Here is a 16,801-nt window from a genome sequence, read left to right as displayed (position 1 = left end):
AGAACATTATTGACCTCGTGATCGGCCTTTTGCAGCAAAACCTCAGCGATTGGCTACAATACGATGCTTACCAATTCGCAGTCACTGCCCCTTTGAGACGAGTGTGCATATGCAAGCGCGCTAATCATACGTGCCCCTCTTCTAACAACCCGATCAGACTCGGTCATCAGTTAACAGTGCTCCTTTCTTTACGTGCAAGCAAGGAACAAAATCATCATCAACCATGAGCGAAAGCTATGGAACAGAAGTAACAAACACCGTCGGGAGCGTGACAGCCTCTGGCTACGCCCGAGTTCACGTGGGCAACTATACCGGCGACACCGTTATCCACAACTACAACGAACCTCAGCGCAACCGATGCCTCGCCGATCTGCGATTGACCGACCCTCGCGATGAAAAAACACGAATCGAAGATACTAAAGGCGGCCTCCTCAAGGGAGCATACCAATGGATCCTGGACCACGAGGACTTCCGACGATGGCGAGATGACAAGCAAAGCCGGCTGCTCTGGATCAAGGGGGATGCCGGCAAGGGCAAGACGATGCTGCTATGTGGCATTATCGATGACCTATCCAAGTCGCAGGGGCAGTCGAAGCCAAAGTTCAAGAACCTCTGGCGCCCTATCCGTCCACAACTACTGTCCTTTTTTTTCTGCCAAGAGACCAGTTTGAATCTCAATAACGCTACAGCTGTCCTACGAGGGCTGATGTACCGTTTGATTGACCAGCAGCCTCCCCTAATCCAGCACATTGAGAAAGCGTACGAACATATAGGAAAACAGCTTTTCGAGGGCGACGATGCATTTTACAAACTCTCGAGGATCCTTGCCAGCATGCTCTGCGACCCGTTGGCAAAGAGATGCTACCTGGTGGTCGATGCTTTGGACGAGTGTAGGCGAGATCAGCAACAACTCCTCGACTTCATCATGAAGAGTGTGTCTCATTACCCTGCGAAATGGATTGTGTCGAGCCGAAACCGACTAGACATTGAACCGGCCATGTGGCTTGACGACTCCCGGACACGAGTTAGCCTTGAGTTGAACGAGAAACATGTCACTCAAGCACTCAACACATTTATCAACCACAGAATCTCAAAGCTCCCATTATTAAGAAGCGATACGTCAACACATAAAGATGTCCGCCGCGAAATTCTATCCAGAGCCGAGGGAAACTTCCTCTGGGTCGATATGGTTACTCGAGAACTCCAAGCAGTTGAGCCATCAAGGATGCTAGGCATCCTGAAGGAAATACCGTCGGGTTTGATGCCTTTTTACGACACGATGATGGCAAAGGTTCGCAATCAATCACGGGAGCACATTCAGCGTTGTATCCAGTTACTCTCGATGGCAACCGTTGCTTACCGACCACTTACCTTGCAAGAGCTCAGAGTTCTATCAAAAGCACATCAAAACGCATCTCGCGAAGGTGATGTTAGGTGGCTAGTTGACAGGTGCGCCGCTTTTCTCACAATTGACCAACATGGATGCGTATATCTTCTCCATCAGTCGGTCAAAGACTACTTTACATCCTCGCCTAATTCGATTCTGGAAGCCTCTCTCGCTGCCATTCATCACAAGATGGCGTTGCAGTCAATAGAGGAGATGCAATGTACCTTACGACGGAACGTCTACAACTTGGATTATCCCGGGTCACAACCCCCATTAGGTGGCCCAAACCCAGATCCCCTCGCATCAATTCGGTACTCCTGCCTCAATTGGGTCAACCACCTTGTCGACGGGACTAAGAACCCTCAGGACTTCACTGACGGTGGGGTTGTTGATCGATTCCTGAGAAGCCATTTGCTTCACTGGCTAGAGGCTTTGAGTCTATTGAGAAGCCTGCCAAACGGGATCCTTATCTTATCAAAGCTTTCGGCTCTACTTCAAGTATGTCGTAACGACGACGACCTTGATCTATTATAAGCCCGCGCTAACTATTCAAAGTTTAATCAAGAGTTCTTTCAACTAATGAAAGTTACCCGGGATGCATTACGCTTCCTAAGATCCCACATCGTCGGTATTCAAGACAGTCCCCTTCAAGTCTACAGCTCAGCCCTTGTATTCAGCCCAAGAAAGAGTGTAGTCAGAGAACTCTTCTACGAAGAGGAACCAAGGTGGCTATCCATGAAGCCAGCAGTGGAAGATGAATGGAATGCATGTGAGCAGACGCTGGAGGGCCACGGCAGCTGGGTCAGCTCGGTGGCCTTTTCGCCGGATGGGCGCCAGCTGGCCTCGGCCTCTTGGGACAAAACCGTCAAGCTCTGGGACGCGGCCACGGGCCAGTGCCAGCAGACGCTGGAGGGCCACGGCAGCTCGGTCAGCTCGGTGGCCTTTTCGCCGGATGGGCGCCAGCTGGCCTCGGCCTCCGGCGACAAGACCGTCAAGCTCTGGGACGCGGCCACGGGCCAGTGCCAGCGGACGCTGGAGGGCCACAGCAGCTGGGTCGAGTCGGTGGTCTTCTCGCCGGATGGGCGCCAGCTGGCCTCGGCCTCCGTCGACAAGACCGTCAAGCTCTGGGACGCGGCCACGGGCCAGTGCCAGCGGACGCTGGAGGGCTACCGCAGCTCGGTCAGCTCGGTGGCCTTTTCGCCGGATGGGCGCCAGCTGGCCTCGGCCTCCGGCGACGACACCGTCAAGCTCTGGGACGCGGCCACGGGCCAGTGCCAGCGGACGCTGGAGGGCCACGGCAGCTCGGTCAGCTCGGTGGCCTTTTCGCCGGATGGGCGCCAGCTGGCCTCGGCCTCCGGCGACGACACCGTCAAGCTCTGGGACGCGGCCACGGGCCAGTGCCAGCGGACGCTGGAGGGCCACAGCAGCTGGGTCGAGTCGGTGGTCTTCTCGCCGGATGGGCGCCAGCTGGCCTCGGCCTCCGTCGACAAGACCGTCAAGCTCTGGGACGCGGCCACGGGCCAGTGCCAGCGGACGCTGGAGGGCCACGGCAGCTCGGTCAGCTCGGTGGCCTTTTCGCCGGATGGGCGCCAGCTGGCCTCGGCCTCCGGCGACGACACCGTCAAGCTCTGGGACGCGGCCACGGGCCAGTGCCAGCGGACGCGGGAGGGCTACGGCAGCTCGGTCAGCTCGGTGGCCTTTTCGCCGGATGGGCGCCAGCTAGCCTCGGCCTCCGGCGACGACACCGTCAAGCTCTGGGACGCGGCCACGGGCCAGTGCCAGCGGACGCTGGAGGGCCACAGCAGCTGGGTCGAGTCGGTGGTCTTCTCGCCGGATGGGCGCCAGCTGGCCTCGGCCTCCGTCGACAAGACCGTCAAGCTCTGGGACGCGGCCACGGGCCAGTGCCAGCAGACGCTGGAGGGCCATAGCAGCTTGAGAAACGTGTTCGAGGCAAGAATCCGGCAACCAAGTCAAGGGCCTTATGATCGGCATCATGTGCTCTCACAGCACGGCGCGTGGATTAAAAATCGCTCTCACAACATACTTTGGTTACCTCCAGAATACCGAGCGGCTTGTCACGCGGTAGAAGGATCCAGAATAGCTATTGGATGTCAGTCGGGCCGTGTGTTGCTTTTGAACTTTGCGTTAGAGAGTTATTAACTGTAATCACACGGCTGTCTGTCCTTCCAGTAACTACTAAGTCATTAATGCTACTCTTAGTGTTATCTGTATATCTAATTCCTAACGCGTGACACAGGAAGGGTAGGGGAGAGAGTTGTTTCTTATAATGAGCTAGCACAGTTACAGCATGTTCTAGAATCTTCCAACTTGTCCTTTTGCTCTTAGTCAAAAGAAGCGATTATTACAGGCTACAGTTGTAATATGGCTTTGGCGATGCCCTCGCCACGCATATGATGATTCCACCATATTCTAGAATGTTAGCTGGGCTTGTAAGAGCAGTCGAACTGCGTTAAATGTTCTTTTTGTCCTCACTCTTATAGGATATCTATGGAGAAATCTTTGCCCCTTTCTGGAATCCCGTCTATTGTTCATGACACCATATCTTTGTACATAGTGGTGGACCTTAGGGTCCCTGTGGCCAACTAGGGCTTCCCACTGATTTTTGGATCAAGGTTTTCCTCACCACTAAGAAAAGTATACCAACATAAGGCTACTCATGGCCAGTTACAACCTAACCCTTCTTTAGGAGGCTAGATGGAACTTCTGCTCTATTCTAGCCTGCGGAAGGTGATATGGAGTCGCTGGCGGCTCGTTCGGTCGAATGATCGGCGACTCGGGACAAATATGCGATACTCAAGGTTATTGATTAGCGTACAACAGCTAGTTCACCCATCACGCGGCGGTAGATCGCGGGAACCAGGGAAGCACCGCGCTCAGAGTATCCGCTGGGTTCGTGATGGCAACCTTGTGAGGGTGCGGTCAACAAGGGCCAGCGGTCGGGCGCCGAGTTCGCCCGGGGCGACGACCTGTCAGATACGGCGCGGGCTATGTCAATTTGTGGACCTACCTCTCGTTCCTCGTATCTTCTGGGTCCCCTGCTTCGCGCTCGACTGGTTCAATAAAGTGGGTCCAGTCGCCCAAGAGTGGCTTAAGTGTCACTATGGCTGACATGTGGCTGATCGAGAAGGCGGGCTATGTAACTGGGCTTCCAGCACCAGGCGGGTTGTCATGGATGGATGCATGGATGGATGCATGGATGCATGCATGGATGGAAGGTTGGATGGTTGGACGGATGGAGGACTCTGTACGAAGTACGAACACTCGGTACTGATCCACCACTGCCCGTCCCCACTTTCGTCTGCCTATCCCTCTCGTTGCAGAATTTCCGTTGCTGTCTCGGAACCAAACGAGGTATGCGGTCGCATATTTTGGCTCGCCATCTTGGCTAGGGATATCCACTGAACCCAAAATATGCATGATTATGTATAGCGAAGTTTCAATGCCTGTCGTTCTGACTTTCTTTGCCAGTACTAATGCCTTGGGATGAAGTTTGTCCACTACAGCTAGTGGAAAAAAGAGACCACCCACACCATTTATCTAGTCCTCTTAGTCTTTCTCTTCTGTTTCACTGGTGGTCTGTGTCTAGATACCAGTTCTGGACTCATGTACTTCTCCGCAACCCATGAATCCTCCCGGTCCGGTCTGCCTGTCCAGTGCAGCATGTACTCCATCTTGCCGTTCCGTGTCCGAGTCTTCAAGACATCCACCCCTTCCCTGAACCCTTTATACTTGTCTTCAAAATTTTCAACAAGCTGGTCATCAAGGACATTCTCCCGCGGTTCCCAACTGTGACTTCCGTCATCCCACTTCAGGAAGAACAGAGTGCTCCCCCATCTACCCAATATACAATCAACAGTGAACGTGTCGTCCTCCTTCGGACAGGGCTCTGTGACCCTATCTATGCCGTAATGCAAAGAATTCTGATGATGGTGAGTTCGGGGCGATCTCGTCGGCATACCAGTCAGATCAATCGGTGTTCTGCTGGATAGAAACTTGGAGTCTGAGCCTGAAACTAACCCAAAGGCTTCGGATGAGAACTCCGAACCAGTCACAGGGTCATCGCACAGAGTCATATCGGAGAGACTCTCTTCATTGTTGAAATCGTCCGGAAACATTTCTCCGTAGCCTGTTGTTTCATCAGCATTGTTGCCGTTAGCTGCTTCCTTTGAGCGAAGGACGATTCTGATCTTTCGTGGCCGGGCATCTATGGACTGCGCGTCTACGTCCAGGCCGCCATCGGAAAGCCCAAATGAATGGACTGGGGCTGCTGTTCCAAAAACTGGACCGTCCTCATCGACCGTGTACTCAGAACTGAAGTTAGATGGTGGCTGAGGCGACAGAGGGAACTCAATACAGGAGCCCATGAACTCGTCCAAGGTCGGATTTACTGCTGGGTCAGACGGAAGTAAACCAATATCCGCATCGCCTGTATGACCCCAGATATCGCTCTGTTCATCTGAAAGCGTATAACATGGCGATGCCTTGTTCTTTTCTCCACGAACTTCGTATTCGTGGACAAACAAACTTGTTCCAGATTCCAGAGGCCCTTGTCGAGGATGCAAATGACCAAGGTCCGGAGCAAGATTGCCCTCATCAGCTCTCTTCCTCTTTCTCGTTTTGGAGGGGATCTTCAGGAGATGGGCATCGTGTAAGTGACAGTCGACTGCGTCTTCATCAAGAAGGATTTCGGAGCAGAGTGGACATGATGCTGGATAGGTGTTTCGTAGCTCGTCGGCCTTGATATGCCGGATAACGTCAGCGTCTCGCTTCCAGTGCCGCATCCGCTTCGCTGGATCATTGTTTTGGCCAGCGAGACACCACGGACAGTGTGCGGGATGAACAAGTGTCCGTCGTAGCTCGATAGACCCGCAGATTTTTGGCAGAGGATCAAGATGTGACTTGCAGTGGTCGCTCCATTGCTCCCCTTTCACGAACCACTCGGCGCACATGTAACAGAAATGGAGATCAGTCTGTAACACTTGTCGTTCGTTGGCTAAGTGTACCCGGCAGCATCGATGAGCGTGGGAGCTTCGAGATCTCTCGTGGCTGTATCACGATGTTAGCCTTGTGCGATAATAGGGGAAGTTGAAACATACATGCTAGACATGTCAATGCCGCAAAAGCGGCACTCTCCTGCGACGGGCTCCTCTCCAGGATAATAGAGAATGGTAAAGCCCTTCGATGCGAGAACGTAGAGATCCTGCATAGCTTGCCGCATGCTTTCCGGGCTCAAGGGACTCATCGACAACATCAGTTTCTCGACCCTCTCCAGTTCAGGCACAAAGTTGACAAGCTGATTGCCTTCGGCGGTCGATAGTTCGGGAGCGATTTTGCCCCTCGTCAATACCTTCCAGTCCCGTCGCTCCCGTACCCACTGCTGACGGTATGATTCGAGAGCTTTGGCTTTCAACTTACGTCGCAGATTGCGGAGTGCGCCGACAAGTTTGGATCTGATTATAGAATCCTCTGACAGGTCGATGCGCTGTTGCAGTTCCACAACTTCTTCCTTCTGCCACAAGGCTCTCTCTATAGCAGCGGGGAGCACTATTGGGGCACCTTGTTCGCGGAACTTTTCGAGTCCTTGGAAAAAGTTGACAGCCGTATGGTCCGATTTCTCGCCTAAGAAAGCGCCTAGGCCGTCCACGGAAGAGCAATTTGCAACATAGCTCGCTCCAAAGATGTTTCGGTCTGACTGCGTAAGATGCTGGGATCTCTCGACCTCAGTATATCGTTCTAGGAATAGGTTAACTACACATTACTGCAAGAAATAATGGGCTGTTCTACCGTCGACTTGCTTCCCAAGATAGCGTCGGATTTGATGAATCGATGGGGAAACCCCTACGTAGCCCGCTAATTTCAGTGCCTTATTGAAAGACTGGCGAAACGAGCTCTCGGTGAGCTGTTTACTTGTGACAGTTCCGTCTCGGGCAATGCCCCGCACAATTGGAAGATCGAGAACATCCTCGTTCCAGCGAAGAATAATCTCATTGTCGCCCTCTGGAATCTCTAATTCGTAGAGACTTTCCAGACTGTCAAAGCCAAACATGGCGTCGTCTGCAAAGGCCAAAGACAGCAGCAGGGCGGTCGCGCAGTACAGCAGGACATCGTGGTCTCGGGCTGAGCTCCCAAACCTGTTCATTGAATGAGTACAACAAAAACAAACAGAGAAGCCGCCTAACTTACGTATCATTCTCAGTGTTGCGATTGTTCTTTACAAATCTTTGGTCAAACCTCCAGAAAAAGCGGTAGCCGCTGCCCTCCCGTCGTGTTTGAACGATTTCGATATCCTTGTTCTGTCAGTACCGGCCAGATGATGTCAACCGAATGATAAGTACCTTGTACGTAACGTTGCCGGCGAATAGTGCGCCGATTCTTGCTCCTGTCGTCACGTACAGCATGAAAAGGAGGTGCAGTTGTACTCTGACTCGCTCGTGGGGGACCATGAGGTCACTCCAAATGGCGTGGAGAAGGCGGTCGAGCGCGATGCGATTGAGGTTATGTTTCTCCTTCTTTTTATCCTCCAAGACGCCTTCTGCCGTAAGGACTCGTCTCATCCACTGCTTAAACGTCAGTAAAAAGCAAGAAACATTAATAGGAAAGGACATACCCGATAAATTTCAGTGTGCTGTTGTGGATCAGTCTCCGTACCAGTCTCGTGCTTAAATGCACGATAGAACGCCTCTGCCCGGCTGACCATAGATTCAGCTGTTGGTCTACCGTTTTCTGTGATCCTCCCGCAACTTGAAGCGATATAAAAGCGGAAAAAGTCCTTGACTTCGGTCATACTGGGAGCAGGCGCGTTCTTTCGCAAGACGAAGGCTCGAGTAGTAGTAAAATCAGGAGGTGCCGCATTCAACTTCTCTGCAGTCCCAACAGCCCTATGCCAATGCCAGCTGAGAGCAAGTAAGCGAATGAATAGTGGTCATATTAAGGTTCAACTTACGTTGCATAGCGATTGAGAACTGTGGCATGCATGGCTGTGGTGTTGTTGACGTACTTCTCTTGGTTCGCTTGGCTGTCTCGTTCTTCGTAGGCACCGTGTTTATACCCCCCAGCCGCCGCCCGAGCAATCAGCTCTTCAGGGAGTACCCCCATGATATCGGGTCGGATTTGGCGTTATCGTGTGGAAATCGACACTTCAATCAGACTGAGAGGGACCAAGAGGGGCTAAATCTGGAGAAAGAGCAGGAAAGTCAAATGAGGGGAAACAGTGCGCTTTTGTAGAAGGTTTGGCGCTCCTTCAATCAGACGTTCAGTTTTCTGTTTCCTGATTATCGTAGACTGTCGGCGCTTACCTGCATTGACATCCAACCAACACTTGTAAGCTTGGCTGCACCCGCTCACCCGCTGCTCACCCACCACTCACCTTCGGCATCACTCAAAGGGTTAAAAGCAGCAACAACCGGGTGAGCAGTTGGGTGAAGAGATTCCGCTTGAGCAGCATAGTTCCTCGCCACCTCAACCACAGGAACCTGTGCCCAGCCTGTACGCTGAGCCTCCTGCGAGAAAGGTACTGTGATATCGAAGAAACAGATCTCATATGAATGGGTTTACAGGGGATTAGGATAAAAGCAGAAGTGGAGACAAGTAGAGGAGCCCTAAATGGCTCAACTGGGGCGTACTAAATGTGTGTGTGTGTGTAACTTAGAAGATGGTCTATCTGCACTATTCCCGGGCCTCGTCACGCTGGCTCCGTTTCCAGCCCCACGCCTAGCTATTCGGAAGAGCCATCCGCCACCGATCTTGTTCTTCCGATCGTCTTGCTATCCTCTCCCTAATGCAGCAAAGGCTCACAGAGCGGATCAGGCGCCGCAGCACTGAGAACGGACTCGAGATCCGGCTCGGGGTCCGCCCCTGGCCAGCGGTGTCAAACATGGCACGCGCGGTGGAATTCGGGGATATCTATGTCTGTATACACATATAGATCATATCTTTTCCACCACGAGTGCCGTGGAGATGCCGGATCTTTTGCCCATCAGTGTGGGTCCATGACATAATTGGCCAAACCACACGGTTCGAAAAACCACATTGTCAAGTCATATTCTGACCTAGCATTGTGGGTCTTTCACCTGTGCAAGATGATGATAGAACGTCCGTCTTTCACCCCGTGTTTCACCAAATTCCACATTGAAACTTTTAAAGAGTTAGTTTGAGTTGAATGACAAGTCCAATAGAACCAGTGACTGACTGCATTAAAGACCTGCCATGACAGACCCCAGCCCGCCTGGGCACCCTCGGTCACACCCGGCCGTTATTGGCCTCGTCTGGTACACACCATTATTGGAAATTCATGTCGTGTTAGGGAAGGAACTTGCCCTTAACATGCTCTTGGGGACTGTGGCAGCTGAGTGTCCTTCGTTGAACCGTTTCGTAACTGTTCACACCACCACTGGTGTGACCTGGATGTCGGCGCCGCGTTCCTCCAGAAACAGCTTAGCTTCATCACATGCTCTCTGCTCTCATCATTTGCTGCTTCTGCTTTCACTGCCTCTGGTGTGACTTGAACGTCGGCTCAGCGTTTCTCAGGCAGCAGCTTCATCATACTGCTGTCGCGTACTCTCAAGACTTGTATCACCACAATTCTCGGCAAATCAAACTCGAGACCCGTCTCATGTCAAATTCCGCTCTCTTCTTGGGTGGGTTATTGATAGAAGGCATTGGAAGTGGCATGTGCTTGATCAAGATATGTTAAACGTTACATGGTAATCGGCTCCTGAAACAGTCCCCTTAGACCCAAAAGGTCTTCGTCCCTGACATAGCCAATACTCGTCATAAACTCGTCAAAGTCAACCGTCAACATGAAGTTGAAGGCTTGGAAGACCAATCCGTCTTTGCAAGTGTCTTGCGGCCCACAACCAGCTTGAATGAGTAGTTTCACCACCTTGATATGGGATCTCCACGTGGCCCTCATGAGTGGTGTGAAGCCATGCTTGTCTTCAAAGTAGAGGTCCATCTTTCCATTTGCAAGCAACAACAATACTGCCTTTTCTTTGCCTTTGCTAGCTGCCCACGAAAGTGCTGTGCGACCGCTGGTATCACACGAGTTGATGTCAAGATTGTCGATTACTAGGATCGTTTTGAGAATGGTTTCATGGCCGTTGCCAGCCGCCAACGACAGCAGGGATCGACCATTCTTGTCTCGCCAGTCAATATTAATCCTCTCCGTTTGGAGGAACATCTGGAACACATCGATGTGATCATTTTGTAATGCCGCATGTATCGGCGTCCGTCCATTGTTGTCAGTGGCAGTGGCATCGGCCCCTTTCTCGACAAGCAGCTTAACCACGTCGACATGGCCACTCAGTGATGCTGCATGCATTGGCGTCCACCCGTCGTTGTTCGTGACAACGGCATCGGCCCTTTTCTTGAGAAGTAGCTTAACTACTTCGATATGGCCGTTCTGTGATGCAAAATGCATTGGCGTCCACCCATCTTCGTCAGTGACAGTGGTATCGACCCCTTTCTCGAGAAGTAGCCTGACCACGTTGATATGGCCGTTCTGCGATGCCGCATGCATTGGCGTCCGTCGATCTTCAACGGCGATGGTGGCATCGGCCCCATTGGCAATAAGTATTGCTGCAATTTTCACATCGCCGTTGAAACACGCACAAACCAAAGCCGACCTTCCCAAACTGCTGTTTTCATTCACGTTGTACCCCTTCTCTTTGACAAGGAACCTGACCTCGCTAGTCAATTGAAACCTCACAGCGTAATACAACGGCCCCGGCGGATTGATCTCAACCAGTCTGTTGTCTTGTTTTGCATCTTCCAACTCTATCATTGTCCTCCATGCTATCCATGTTGGATTTCTTTCGTCGAAAAATTCTCTGATGACCTTTGATAATTCTATGACCATAGGTAAACCTAAGTCAATATGTTGGTGCCAGGATATGGCCGCGTAGTTGCGGAGAGAGATGCCAACGGGTGATGTTGTATTGAGAGGACTGCCATCCCAAGTTCTTCTTGAGCTGATATAATGAAGACACGCCTTTGCAATAGATGTGTTCTGTAATTGTTCATGGGATGCGTGCAGGTGTTGGTTTTGCCTCAACCAGGTTGGTAGAGGAAGGTTGGGAAGAAGATATTCCCGGACAGTAAAGTGTACTAAACACACTGTCTGGTGGCTAATGGCTGAGCCCGGCGACTCGCTCCGAATCATCAAGAGGGGCTGCAAAGGCCGACGATCTCGGTTTCGGTGTAATCAGCGTCTAGGGCGTCGGGGAGATCCTCCAATGGTAAGTCTTCGGAATCATCGATGAGGGCAGCTTCGGTGATCTCGCAGACAGTAAGCGGCCGGAGTGCGAATGCTGCCCAGCGCAAGAGAGCAAAGGCACGGGCCTTGTCCGGCTCTCTGTATTGAGTGATTTTGGTCCAGGCGTGATCGTAGAGATGTTCAAGTCCGGTTGGGCTATTATTGATGGCTTGTTGCAGCTGTTTCGTGTTCATGCCTTTTCTTAGAGCGGGCTCTTGCATCGTAAGCCAGAGGAACTGGCCGTCACATCGATTGGCCAATGCTTCGGATAGGGTTGACCGCACATCGTCGCCTTTGTTAGGTAGCTTTCTGTCGATGATCTCTCTCGAAACAACGGTCGTGTCTGGCCGCACGTCGTCAGGCGATATCTTGTGCTCAATAAGGCTGTCGAGGGCGTTGTCTGTGACCGCGTATCGGATCCTCTGTTCATCGCGGCTCACAAGAAGGACTCTAGCGCTTGTTCCCGACATGGCGTCTGTAACAGATCGAAAGAAAGCCATGAGAGAGGAGTTTCCTGTGTCTGATGAAGTACATTCATCCAGTCCATCAACCACGCAGATGCAGTCAGGAACAATGTGGAGGAGCCGCTTGAAGATCGTCAGGGTAGTTGCACGCGTCACGACAGGATCGGCGTCCGCCTCCCACCTTTGACGGACGTATTCGAACGCATCTTCGTGATGATACACGATCTGAGAGACCCATGCTCGTATGATCGAGAAAGGGTCGTCACGGGTCTCGAGATCGGAAGAGAAGAAGTAGTGGGCGACGGGCGTTTGAAGTGTAGAAGACAGGTGCTCGACGATGCGGGCGCAGAGGATCGTTTTCCCGAACCCTGGCGGCCCGTTGATCCACAGCAGCTTCGCGTTCGTAATTGGCTCTGAGGAGAGCCATTGCGTGAATGCTGGTCGGTAAAGAATCCAGTCGCAGGTGCCCACCAGTCGCCGTTGAAGTGAGTCGTGGTAGCGGTCGTTCGGCAGGCGTTGGCCAAGCCACGAGTGGATTTCTCGTCGCGTCTCAGCTTGGTAGCGTTAGCCCCAGGCCTAGAAAGCACAAGCGCGGCCTTACCTCGAATCTCTCCTTCGATCCGTGCCAGGATCTGCCGCAGCTCGGCCGACAAACCGCTGTTTGAGGAAGTCCCTTGTCTCGATTAGCCAAGAGCCTCAGTCATGCTTGGAGATCCTACCTGACACATCCGTGTGCGTGTCTGCCGGCCCACTGTGTTTTTTACCGTGTTTTTCACCCATATTGTGTACCTGTGCGACCTTAAGAGGGACCGCCTTGGCTACGTACCTTAGCGTCTGCCGGCCCAATGTCTGGGTTGTGTATCCGCCGTGTACCCTGTGCGGTTCGTGGCGGCACAAGGTTATGCAATTCCTGGACTAGCCTCTCGAACAGATTGACCTGTTCTGTGCGGTCTCCCTTGCCCCAGAAAGTCCATGCCAGTTTGCGTCGCCTCGGCTCGGACGACGGGCCGTGACGGGGCCGCGACTGGTGCGGCCCCAACAAGTCGTCGCCCAACACGGCGACTTGGGTCGAGCGTCGAGAAGACGCATGGCTGTCGTCGCAGATGAACTTGATGATGACGCGTAAGAGGTTGCGCACAGATGTTGATATGCCTTTGTCGTCCAGCGCGGGGTGATGATCGTCCAGCAGTCTCCCTTGATCGATCCCAACGCTTCGTCCCCGCTGCTCGAAGCGGGCTTTGGCGGCATTGAACAAGGTGTCTTGCACGTCTGCGTCAGCCCGGGCTGAGCGATACGATTGCACCTTGTCGATGGCCTCTAGACAGGAGCTGAAGAGACCAGCGAGCCCGACGACGCCAACGGCGAAACCAGCAGGCTCCATTGTTGTGTGCTACTGTAACGAGTTGACTCGGCGAAAGGTCGCTTATCGTGTTGCCTTCGACGGGCTTCCTTCCTTTATTAGGCGGTCGGAAGCGCTGTTCGTGGGCAGCGCCGTGGCGCCTCGCAGGGCGGTTCGAGGTGGCGGGGTTTGCAGCCACATTCGCCTTGGACGTCGTTATCGAACTCCTGCATATGCATGCTGACGGTCATCACTTGCGAGGCGGTGCCAAACAGGGCTTGTGGGGCGGTGTCGAGAGACAACCAATTGCTCTGTTGCATCGTGTTGGGTCCCGCGCCAGTTCGACCGAGACAGGGAGCAATGTATTTTGGAGAACCCTGCATGTTGCGGGAGGCCGTCGCAACGTCCTTGACGGAGTGGGTAAGTGGCCATTCGTCCAGCCAAGGCGCTAGGAAATTTGGCGAGTTTCAACCCAATGAGCAGACTGTGTACTACTTTACGGCTGTCGATAGTGCTTTTGCACCGGCCAGACCCGTTTACGCCAATCACGCCCAGCCCAATATCAACCTCCGCCGGTGCGTTGTGCGACGGGAAGACTCGTTCGTTGGCCAATAGCGGACAGTTCTGCCTCCCGAGAGCTTCCCGTTGTGCAGCAAAAGGGCAATGTTTGCTTGGTCCGGGCGCTTGCTCTCGGCCGCATCGCTGAATCTCGGCACAAGCATGACGAGGGCAACTGCTGGCTCTGCTACAGTATAAACAGACGGTTGGTCTTTCGTCGTCGGTCTGTCCACTCCCCGCCTCTTCGTCCCATAACAACGTAGCTTTTCCAGCGGTTGGTTGTTTTCATCACACAGACCATATCATGGGCTCAGACGTTGCGGAAGTCGATCTCCGCTGCATTGTCCGTGAGCACCTCAATAAAGCTAAGAGTAGTCTGCCGCCAGACCAGGAACTTGGTTTCACGCTAAATGCAATCAACGTCCTTCTCTATTTACTGGACGTAGTTGTCGCTGTCGCGGACTGGTGCATGACAGATGACGTCAGATAAGCTGCAGGGAAGGGGGATGTGGAGAGACTCTGGAAAGAGAACCGCTTCTCTGATGTTTCTGACGTGCTTCGCCTAACGCAATACCAGGCGCTTCTAAGGTAAGAATACAATTTCTCTATGCTGCCTTTTCTGACGCCATGACAGAGAGATTCATGACCACCTCAAGAAATCCTCGGAAGAACTACGGACGCTAGTGCACAAGGCCGGCCTGAGGGAGGTCCGCCTTTATGGTGAAGCAGTTGCCACTGCGTGTCCTGGGGTATCTTCTGTCGCTGATAAACATTGATGGCTGATTGTGGGTAGAATCCAACTGTTAGTTCGCCGATGGTGCAAATGGCGATTCTGTTGAACACTTCCTGGGGATGGTGCAGCTACGAGTCTGGTCAACTGATGAGGGCAAGAACTAGCACCGTTGGCTCTGCGCAACGTTTGGAATCACGAGCAAGAGAAATTGACTCCTCCAATGAACCAAAACATCGGCAGAGCCTGTCCTGATTGTTGTATTTGCCAACGTTCCTGGAGCAGAATTTGGGTTCAATGACCGTTTCCAAGCGCTTCTGGTTCGAAATCAACACTACGGCATCGTCAACAAGATCGCACGACATGCAGCCGTCCTGTGCGCTGCGGGTAAGCGTGTTGGCTTCCGCGTCTGCACAACCGAGGCTTGTTCATGGCAAGAATCCTGCGCAAACAGGCTACTTTGAGTGTAAGCCCAAAAAGAACAAGAATACGGTATGGAAGCTGCATCTTCCTCGAATAACAATCTGCTCGACTCTTCTGTCTCGCCTGCAGTCCTTGGTGGTTCGCCAAATGGGCAACTTCTGGCCGGATTTAGCGTGAGACAGCTGACACTGAGTATTCCGCAGGGCAATCTATCTGCTATTGGCCGATGTAGACCGTGGCGTGGAACAGGGGTGTGAACACCAACAGCCTTAGTGGTTCGGACGGTACAACGCACGACCGGTACGAACGCCTTATCGCCGTCTTGCCAAGTGATAATCAGCACGTAACGAAGCGGTGCCGCCAAGCTTGTGGTAACTCCTCCTTTCACCTTTTCCAAGTCGCTGCTTGTCACAGTTAGCTACGCGGCTCTTTGCGCACCTCCCTGCATAGATGTCAAGAGCAAGCTTACTGAGCTGTGGGTAGACCTCCCTATAGGTCAACCACCAGCGAGGTGAATATAGGGTCTTCTCTGTAGGCTGGCTAAGATATCGGCCATTCTCATCAGTGTCCAGGACAACTGGCTGGCGTCATCTATTGTGAAGCCATTGTGTCAAGTGACTATTCTCACTGTTGGAGAGGTCAATGGGAAGAGCACTAGGCTCCTCCTCCGCTGTGAGCTGTAGCTGAGAGCTATACCACTTGTTGAAGTCGGCTTGCAGGCCCCTCCTGGCAACCCTAACTCAGTCTTGTTGATGCTTTGCTGACCACACATCTTTAAGGTATAAGATTCCAAGTGATGGGTGCAGGATGACAAAGGCAGAAAAAAGAGGAGAATCTCCTAGCTTGTCGTAACAGCCGAAGAGCTCCTGCCACGCCAGCTCAACAGAGCTTCGAAGATGAGGCTCGTACGCTTCATCAAGAGCAAAGACTTGGGGATTTCCTGGCTGACAATGGCGACATCTAGGGCAACAATGAGAAGCCTGGGAAGCTTCCTGAGATGCTGGATCGGTCACTAGACTAATCTCACTCTGATGGTAAGCCTTCCAGTTAACCTGATAGTCAAGGAGATACTCCATGCCAACCTGGGTCTCCTACAAGCGGCCATAAACATCAGCCTTCCCCATCCTTCTGTCTTTTTGGCTCTGTCGAGGAGCACCGAGCTCTGTTAGGATTCGCGCTTGGGTTTAGTGTTGCAATAATGGCTTTTGCCGGGGCTTTTATTTTCCTGCTGGTGTCTCTGCTTGTCTATAAAGTAGCCAAAGAATGGAGGTTTGCGATTCGGGACCGCAGGCGGCTTTTGAGAGAGAAAAGCAAAGGAACCTGTCTTTCTCCTTGATTGGGTTACAGATTGACAGCAGTTTCTTTACTACATCTGCTTATCATGTTAGCTGAGAACTTTTAAAAGCCTTCTTGAGACCATGCTGGTGTGATGACGGCGCAAAAGTGACTTACAACTGCTAGCAGTGCAATCAGGATTCTCAAAGGCATCGTAACGCACCTCCAGTTGGGCGATATCTCAATCGACAATCAGCTCTTTTTGAGAACCTGGTATACACTTGTTCAATTGAAATTGACCCGACACAGTCATTACTCGCCAAAAAGCACAGTCAAGCCAGGATTGCCCTAC

General features: G+C 52.6%; 4 protein-coding genes across 4 annotated transcripts; 2 read left to right on the top strand and 2 right to left on the bottom strand.

The window, feature by feature from the left end:
* The first annotated feature begins 167 nt into the window (after positions 1-167).
* On the top strand, positions 168-3,738 carry CDEST_02091 (Putative NACHT nucleoside triphosphatase, WD40/YVTN repeat-like-containing domain superfamily). Its single transcript, XM_062918250.1, has 2 exons — positions 168-1,885; positions 1,943-3,738. The coding sequence occupies exons 1-2, from the start codon at positions 224-226 to the stop codon at positions 3,545-3,547; spliced, it is 3,267 nt and encodes a 1,088-aa protein (XP_062774301.1). The 5' UTR covers positions 168-223; the 3' UTR covers positions 3,548-3,738.
* Positions 3,739-9,945: 6,207 nt separating this feature from the next.
* Positions 9,946-12,913, bottom strand: CDEST_02090 (Putative NACHT nucleoside triphosphatase, P-loop containing nucleoside triphosphate hydrolase). Its single transcript, XM_062918249.1, has 4 exons — positions 12,844-12,913; positions 12,726-12,797; positions 11,591-12,678; positions 9,946-11,525 (listed from the first exon to the last, which is right to left on the bottom strand). Exons 1-4 carry the CDS (start codon positions 12,902-12,904, stop codon positions 10,104-10,106), a joined length of 2,643 nt encoding a protein of 880 aa, XP_062774300.1. The 5' UTR covers positions 12,905-12,913; the 3' UTR covers positions 9,946-10,103.
* Position 12,914: 1 nt separating this feature from the next.
* CDEST_02089 (Putative prion-inhibition and propagation, HeLo domain, HeLo domain superfamily) lies at positions 12,915-13,588 on the bottom strand. Its single transcript, XM_062918248.1, has one exon. The coding sequence runs from the start codon at positions 13,503-13,505 to the stop codon at positions 12,924-12,926; it is 582 nt and encodes a 193-aa protein (XP_062774299.1). The 5' UTR covers positions 13,506-13,588; the 3' UTR covers positions 12,915-12,923.
* A 737-nt stretch (positions 13,589-14,325) lies between these two features.
* CDEST_02088 (uncharacterized protein) lies at positions 14,326-14,980 on the top strand (the record flags this gene model as incomplete). The annotated part of the gene is made up of 3 exons (XM_062918247.1): positions 14,326-14,502; positions 14,524-14,609; positions 14,656-14,980. The coding sequence occupies 3 exons, from the start codon at positions 14,326-14,328 to the stop codon at positions 14,795-14,797; spliced, it is 405 nt and encodes a 134-aa protein (XP_062774298.1). The 3' UTR covers positions 14,798-14,980.
* Positions 14,981-16,801: the final 1,821 nt, after the last annotated feature.

Source organism: Colletotrichum destructivum, chromosome 1 (genome assembly GCF_034447905.1).
Source record: "Colletotrichum destructivum chromosome 1, complete sequence".
Classification (NCBI taxonomy): domain Eukaryota; kingdom Fungi; phylum Ascomycota; class Sordariomycetes; order Glomerellales; family Glomerellaceae; genus Colletotrichum; species Colletotrichum destructivum.
Note: the sequence above shows the minus strand (reverse complement) of the source record. Positions and strands in the feature narration are given on the sequence as shown.

Excerpts from the sequence above, each read along its gene's own strand:
- CDEST_02091 (XM_062918250.1), top strand. The coding sequence starts at position 224 with ATGAGCGAAAGCTATGGAACAGAAGTAACAAACACCGTCGGGAGCGTG. Across the intron at positions 1,886-1,942 it reads AGCTTTCGGCTCTACTTCAA|TTTAATCAAGAGTTCTTTCA; the intron begins GTATGTCGTAAC and ends AACTATTCAAAG.
- CDEST_02090 (XM_062918249.1), bottom strand. The coding sequence starts at position 12,904 with ATGGGTGAAAAACACGGTAAAAAACACAGTGGGCCGGCAGACACGCAC. Across the intron at positions 12,798-12,843 it reads CACGCACACGGATGTGTCAG|GGACTTCCTCAAACAGCGGT; the intron begins GTAGGATCTCCA and ends AATCGAGACAAG. Across the intron at positions 11,526-11,590 it reads ATTACACCGAAACCGAGATC|ACAGTGTGTTTAGTACACTT; the intron begins GTCGGCCTTTGC and ends ATTAGCCACCAG.
- CDEST_02089 (XM_062918248.1), bottom strand. The coding sequence starts at position 13,505 with ATGGAGCCTGCTGGTTTCGCCGTTGGCGTCGTCGGGCTCGCTGGTCTC.